This window comes from Apis dorsata, unplaced genomic scaffold (genome assembly GCF_000469605.1).
Source record: "Apis dorsata unplaced genomic scaffold, Apis dorsata 1.3 scaffold_88, whole genome shotgun sequence".
Taxonomy (NCBI): domain Eukaryota; kingdom Metazoa; phylum Arthropoda; class Insecta; order Hymenoptera; family Apidae; genus Apis; species Apis dorsata.
The window spans coordinates 470970-479329 of NW_006263386.1; the positions used below are offsets into that span (position 1 = coordinate 470970).

Genomic DNA, 8360 nt, shown 5'->3' on the forward strand with positions numbered 1-8360 from the left:
ACCTTGGCTGAAGGTCGTCGTTGGAGGGATATAAATAAAAGTAGAGTGGCTGTATGACTGTGTAGCTGGACTCCTCTCGCATTGAGCGGTGGGTTCCATTCATGATTTCGCGGCGCACGCGCCCTTATACCCCTTAACATGGAAAACTCTGCCCACTATGTAGCTGCTGGACTACGGTAGCTGCATGCACACGTACGCTCTGAAGAAAGGTGGCCTACGATCTATCCTCGTTCGTGGAATGCCGGCACGGGGATAAGCTTCATCCCTCGTAAGAGAAAACGCATCAGGGAATAACCGATCTACCAATGCACGTACGTATAATACACGAGTTGATCGTTATAAACCATATGAATAAGTGATCATGCTTTGGTGATAGTGCTTCTAACTTTTCCTTCATATCTCGTTCGCACACGAGTACATATATCATTCTCGCGTTAGAATCATCTATAGGGAGGAAACTGGATTTTATTCTTCCTCGTTGTTTGCTCATTCATTTATTCCGCACCTGGTGAATAACACGTTCGACTGGATCCTCATTGCATATGGATACATATTGTTGCGCGCTAGTACTTCCGCGTAGTCACGTTGACACCGGAAAGAGGCACAACGCCGATCTATTTCTAATTTCAAATGAAATCAATTCACAAATTTTCACGATGACGATATCATTCATCCCGTGGAATCATTGAAATTTGATTTATCGTAATCAGTGAGTTATCATATTTATCACTACATAATGTTCATTGTATTGTAAATTTCGATGAAAATAATTACCATAATGATAATTATTCATTCTGTGAACTCGATACATTGTGAATTCTCCTAAGAGTTGGTTGTGTCTACGAATTGTTCAATGCAGAAACGTTGAATCCGGTGAAAGTAGAAAGAAGGGGTGGTAGGGAGAACGTGTAGGTAGAATGGAGGAAAACTCTTGTGTATCGGTCGTATTCGAACGTGGAAAGTATAGTGCGCGGGGGTGTGAATCACCGATTCGAATCTGGGGGGTAAAAATGCATTCCCTCGATTGGTCGAGGAAAGCTCGCTTGCCTGGCTAAACCCAGCGGCCGGGGGCTGAGCGGGGCGGCGGAGGATGCGAAGGAGAGGGGCAAAGGGTGCTTGGGGATTCGAGTTTGAAACGGGATTCAGTTGGATGGTTAAATTTCAAGGGATCAGTAGTTTGACGCGTTCTAAGCAATTTCGTTTACCATCTTGGAGAGCACGTGTGTAGTAGCACAACTATCCAACTATAATATCTCTAGTGCTTCTACACATCTAATCGAATTCTGATACACGAATTTGATTGGTATGTAACGAGTAGACAATTTTTCAAAAGATTAATTTATTTTGTCTACGTAACACGTGCTCTCCATTTCTTTTCTTCCCTTTTTGTAAATTGTTATCGATACCAGAACCAATTGGCTTTCTTGATCGACACATCTTTTAAGAAGTTTCATCGTATTAAAGGTATTTATATTTTATATCAAATGTATATAATTTTTTCTATTATTATATTATAATTATCTTTTTCTTTTTTTTGTTTTTATTTATTTATTTCTTTATTTATTTTGGTTCGTTAAACGAGATAAAATGAATACGATATACACTCTATAGCTGAAAATAAATGAGAAAGCGTACGCTCGCAATGAAACGAAAGTGAAAACGATCCCATCGATTTCTTGATTCCCGGTCAGTTTAAATGTATTATTATAAATATTATGATAGCTAGAATAGAACGACAGAGGACAATAATTAGGCAGATCGTGAATCGCTTGTCACTCAGTTCGAAACCGTGTATTCGTTTACATTTTTGTATATTTGTGTCGTAAAGTGCTCTTTTCGGACGACATTGAAATTCGAACGAGAGGGAAAGTATCTACGACGGCGTTGCCCGACGACGATGAAAACGAAATTTGGAAAGTTTGTTCATTTCGTCGGTTCATCAAGTACGCCACTCGATTTATGTAGATATTTTCTTTCTAATATTTAACCGTTAATTTTTTTTTTTTGATCGAATATTTCATATATATATATTTCATATTTCAATTTTATACATATCCAATTTATTTATTTTAAAATATTTAGACATAATGTATAAATGAAATTTCTATAATATTTAATTTGAAGAAAAGTCCAAGATAAATTGAATTTTTAAAAATATTAAAATTTATTATATTTTTATTTTTTAGATAAAGTAAATATTATATGTTTAAGTATAAGCATGTTAAAGCATAAGTATCAAAATTTTATAAAATAAAAAATTCTTAGAAATTTGATAAATTTTGAAATTGCATAAAATTTTTATTTTAATTATATATATTCATACAATATTTCATAGGTGCGCATGTCCATAAATTTTTCTTTATCTAAATATTAAATCTCTTTTTTACTGTAGGAATTTTTCGATTATATTTTCGTTTTATTTTAATTTTTCTTTTTTTATTTTAATTTTTAATATATGTTAAAAATAATATTTATTTTTATTAATATAATAATTTCATATTTAAATAAAAATTTGTAAATTGGATTATGTTTAATATATACTTTGCTTAAACAAAATACAAAAATACACGGAAACGAAAATACAAAACACGGAATTTATGTAGATAACTAAATGTTATCTATATCTATAGTTACTTTTTGCTATACTCTAAGCATTTCTAGAAATTCTATACGATGCGTATAGAAAATTGTAATAAAAATAGGAAAACATAAGTTTAAAATTAAAATCAAAAATTAAAATTTAACAAAAACAAATTTTTTGTATTTTTATATTTTTATTATTAATTATTAAAAATAAATAATACATGTTCATAAGCTGACTTTATTAACAAATAACAAAATTATTTATAATTAAAATTAAAAGAAAAAAGTTAATTGCACGAAATAAGAAAAATAAAGTATTTTCATAGATATATTTTCTATAAAATAAATATTCTATATATATATTTTCAATAGCCCAAATAAAAAATATTTTGGTAATCTTGTTTCTATTTTCTTTCCTCTATATTGTTTCAAATATCAGTTTAAAATTCAAATCTTACACAAACAAATTTTTCAAATTCTTGGTATAACGACAAGCAGCTTATCTGCTTTTCCTCAGGATTTTTCTAGACGTTAGACATTATTGGTGGATGACAGATACTTCACTTTCTCTTTCTTTTTGACCCTCGGAAAGAATAGCAGATCTAACCTTGGTCGCCATGGCGATTTCAAGGATAGCACCCTCTAACTGCTGCAAGCCAGCTGCTGGAAAAACGGAAAAAGGAAAAGTTTGCAGGCCAATGTAGCATTTTCGTTCGAAACTGCCTGTAAAGACAGACGCCTTTATCCCATTGTAAGAAACCCAACCATGATTCTTACTATACTATAGTTACAAGATCCAACCGACATTTGGACGTTGATAAATTTGTGCAGGCTTAGGATAAATGGTTTTATTTTTAATATTATTATTATTTTAAAATAATTTCTTTCTATATTATTTTAATATACATTTTATTTTCATTATTATGTATATATTTATTTATTATATATTTTTTATAAATATTGTTTATTATTTTTGCCTTCATATTTTGAATCTCTAATTAAATTTTAAAATGTAATGAAAAGTTTAACGAAGATATTTGTTTATTCGATATTATTTACAATAGTTCAATAATAGTTCAGATTTCAGTATATAACTATTTAATTATATAAACATTAGAACATATAGGTCATATAATATTTTCATTTATTAATAAAAAAAATTTAAATTTATATTTCTATATTTAAAATTTAATTTTCATAATATTATATAAATATGAATAATTGAAATTAAAATTTTGTTATTGGATATTTGAGAAGAAAAAAATTTATTTACATAAGAATTTCTTCGTGTATTTGAAATATCTTTGAAATTTAAATATACAAATATTTCATTACAGTTAATAAAAATAATAGTTTCGAATTTTTAATTTCAAGAAACTCACATTATTTTTAATATTTTGCATCAAAGTTTCAAATTAGTCATAATAATTTAAAAAAAATATTTAATAAATATTATTTTAAATTCATTTTTTTCTATAATTGATGTTATTTTCATATCTGATTCATTATTGATTTCTTTTTTTATATTTAGAAGTATATTTTTAAGTTTTTGTTTATATAGTCTAATATAATAATTAAATATATTTAAATATATTTATATACTGATGTTGACATAACATGTGACTATTTTTAAATTACTCAATTCTTCTCTATTTCTTCTTATTTCTTGGAATTTTTCTTATTTTATTTAAAGATATTTTATTTATTTATTTTTTTAATTTATTATAATTTATTGACATTATTAATTTATTGAATTAAAATATTATTGTATATTAATAATAATCTAAAGATCAATTTTACAATTTAAAAATTTGAAAATTGAATTTTCAAAAATATTTTTTTAATTCATTAACGAAATAAAAATAATTTTTCTCTTGTTTTCTACTTAATCTTAAATATTTATTAATACATTTAGAATAAAAAAATAATTTCTTATTTTTTTAATCAAACTTTTTATATGATACAAAAATAATTTTTATTTATTTTATTTATTTTTAATATAATATTCTTTTATTTTTTTTAATGTAAAATAATATAGATATTTGCATATTAATAACCTTTTTAAATTATTATGCATTTTATTGTTTATTCAAATTTTCTATAAATTATCGAATAAGTTATTAATAAATCATTAATATTTGAAAGTGATTGATCTCTTTTCTGCCAAACATTTAATAATATAAACAAAAATATATATAAAAATAACGAAAAATATATGAAATGCAATAAAAATTTATTCTGATATACAGATAAAATATTGATAAATCTAATTTTTTACATATATGATATATTTAATATATAAAAAATATCTAATATATAATATATTAAAAATATTTAATATATAAACGTGCGTATATATCTCATTTGCATAGCAATTTACATTTTTGTTTAATTAAATTTTTATCATAATTTCAAAATCAAATTATATATTAAAACAAAATATTTTTTTTGTATCGATTGTTATATCAAATATTTAATTTTTTTTCAATTATAGAATAAATATAAATTTTAAATAATTAAAAAGAAAAATCTATCGATGCATTTACATTATGTGAAAAATTTAAAAATATAACTTAAAATAAATGCACGCAAGATGCATTAACAAACTTTTAAATTATAATTATAATAATTACAATTATAATAATGTACATTATATCTAACATATATTTTCTAAAAAATACTTTGATGATTAAATAATATAAATATTTGATGAAAAAATAATATATCAATTAATGAGTGTTATATGGGTGTATAATAAAGGAAACAGATGTACAATTGAAAGCTAATTAATAAAGTTCTATCTATCTCAAGCGGTGAAGTTTGATTCACATAGTCAGTATTGAGCTCGTTATATGAGATTTCACATTTATGAAGATAACACGAGTCATTTCCTTTTCATATTAATATTGAGTTTGAAATGCACATTAAATTAAAAAACTGGAAACGCGCGCGTATGTTAAATTCTTGTTTAAATGATATTATTACATCCCATTAAAGATTTCTCCTCATATATAAATTTAAAATAAAAATGAAATAAATTTTTAAACGCAATTTAAATGAATAACATTTTTTATTATTATAAATTAATATTTTATATTAATTTATTATTTAATATTTTAAAATTTAATTATTAGCTTTTATGATAATAAAAGTAATTGTTTTACAATGTTTTAATAATTATCTATGTTGAATTAAGTTATACATAAAAAATAGTATGCATGTTTCAAGAAATTTTAATACTAATTTCTAAAACTGAAACAAGAATAAATTATATGTGTATTTTAGTTTTTTTAAATTCACAGTCTATCCTTAAGTAATTAAATGATAAACTATGGGGCATGCAATTGTGTAAAACTGAGTAAAATTTCTTTTTTATATCAGTTGCTTCACTTCAACAACAAGTATATATAAAATAATGATTACCATAAAATTATTTTTATATACTTTCCTGAAAAATCGATAAAAATTGTATCGTATAAAAATATTTCATTTTTTTTTTTCATCATCATACTTATTATTAATTTCATTTAACAAAATACTCATAACACAAATTAAAAAAAAATTTCGAAGATTTTTTAAATATATATTATAAATTAAGAATAAAATAAATTCGTATTTAGAATTGTATAAATAGATTTATAAAGAATTGTATAAAGTAAAAAATTCCATTCCAAACAAAATTCTTCCTCTCCTATAGAAGTCTTGATATTCGAGCAACTACTTGAACAGATGAAGAATGTTACGATTAGAAGCAGACTGAAACATTCATTTAGAAATATATAGAGATGTATATAGTACATGATACGTGTGTATACTTACGTCGAATTTCCTACTGTTATTGATTTCTGCGAGGTCCCACCAATGGAAGCGGGACCCCATTTCTCGATCCCTGAACTGAAAAGGGTATCACGGTTCTTCCCTGTTCAGGACTTGTATGATGACCTTGAACCAGCTGTGCAGGGGTGTTCCATCTTTGAAACTGGAACAAGGGGACATCCGTACGATTCAAAATGCTTTTCCGTTGACTCTTTTATGAATGGTTTTGATTTAAGTTCATAATTTATAACATTGCAACGTGTTTAATATTTTTTCTTATGGCATAATTAATAGATTTTATGATTTTTAAAGAATTGAAATTTATATATAATAAATATATATTGTGTAATTTTAAGAGGAAAGTATTTATAGAAATATTTATAATTTTTATAGGAATAATATAAAAATCATTGTATATTATGTAATTTGTATATTATTAATGTTAGGATTCTGTAGATTTATTTTTATGATCTTCTTATTGATTTTTCTTGAATTATTTGCTGAATGAGTATAGAAATATATATGTATATGTAAGATAGAGTTCGGTTACCTTTGGGGGATGCATTGAGGGTAACGTACTTTCATAATAGTGATATGAAAGTTTCTTGAAATAGAATAAAGATGATTAATTATTAGATAATAATATAATAAATTATAAAATTATATGATAGTTATCAATTTGACAAAAAGTAAATAATAAAAAATCGTTTTTTCGTAATAAATTATAAAACTTCTATTTAATTCCTCGTGTTGTATAATTTTCAAAAATTGCAAAGTAAATATTTCAGAGAAAGATGAAATAATATAAATTAAAAAATTATTTTAAAATTGATATATCAATTATAATAAATTTTTTTTAATTTATTGCAAATAAATTAGAATTATATTATAAATAATTATTTCAAGTAATTTTGTATTCATACATTTTGTAAAATAGTGAAAAATCGATTTATTTTATAGAATAATAATTTTTATTAATTATTATATTATGATTTATATTATATATTATATATATTATATTATTTAAAATGATTTAATTTTTTTTATAGAGCTTTATATCTTTAAAATCGATAAATATTCTTAGCATTATAAATCTTGTAATTAGTTATTTGAATTCTATCTAAAATAGATAGTTAAATTTTAAGAAAATGAAGAGTTAAATTAAATAAACTTTAAAGTTATATTGATGATTTAAATTTTTGTTATAGGTGAAAGTATCACAACGAGATATCTCAACATCGAATTTCTGTACGGCTTTTAATTACACAATTTACAATGAATAATAGCCAAAATTATAATCAGGGAATGAGTTTCTTTGGAAATTATGTCACGCCAGAAAAGGAACAAGATGCGAACGCAGATCAACACCAGGTACAAATCTTATTTATACTTTATTTTTTTTTAAATAATAAGAAATTTATTAAATTTACAATATATATTTGATTCATTTCAGGCGAATAATCAATATCAATCGTTCGCCAAATCTGGTTACTCTAATGCGAGTTCACCAGACACTTCCTCCAGAAGTAGTAGTAACTCTCAATGTTGCAGTCAATCCCTAGAAAATTTTAATGTAGATTCATTGATTAATACATTATTACAAGTTGTAAACAGTGATACTTTTAATCCACCAAATTCTTGTAACGCAAAATGCATTCAATTATCGCAAAATGGAATGCCAGTTAAGAATAGATGTAATGATTGTACTGATACGCTTTGTAATTCATGTTCTAATCGAATTTTGGTGAGTATACTTTTATTTATTAATATTGTTTAATTATAATGTAGAAAATCCGAATAAAACTGACGCTTACTATTTTTAAAACAGTTCAAAAAATTTTTTCTGATATTGTTATATTTCCTGTATTTTTAAATTGTTTAATTTAATTTTCGATCATTTTAAAATAATTCACAACTATTGACAAATTTTATATATATATATATATATATATATATATATA

The 8360-nt window shown here is 24.3% G+C and overlaps 1 protein-coding gene across 3 annotated transcripts in view; it reads left to right on the top strand.

Moving 5' to 3' along the window:
• The first annotated feature begins 1124 nt into the window (after positions 1-1124).
• LOC102671933 (E3 ubiquitin-protein ligase TRIM71-like) overlaps positions 1125-8360 on the top strand; it is a 12167-nt gene continuing 4931 nt past the window's right edge. For 2 of the 3 annotated variants that reach the window (XM_006611438.2, XM_031508509.1), the window contains exons 1-3: positions 1125-1464; positions 7608-7770; positions 7853-8143. In XM_006611438.2, coding sequence (XP_006611501.1) covers positions 7675-7770; positions 7853-8143 — 387 coding nt within the window. In that variant the 5' untranslated portion in view covers positions 1125-1464; positions 7608-7674. Of the gene's footprint in view, positions 1465-3281; positions 3422-7607; positions 7771-7852; positions 8144-8360 lie in introns of those variants that run through there. The other variant, XM_031508508.1, reaches the window with a different exon arrangement.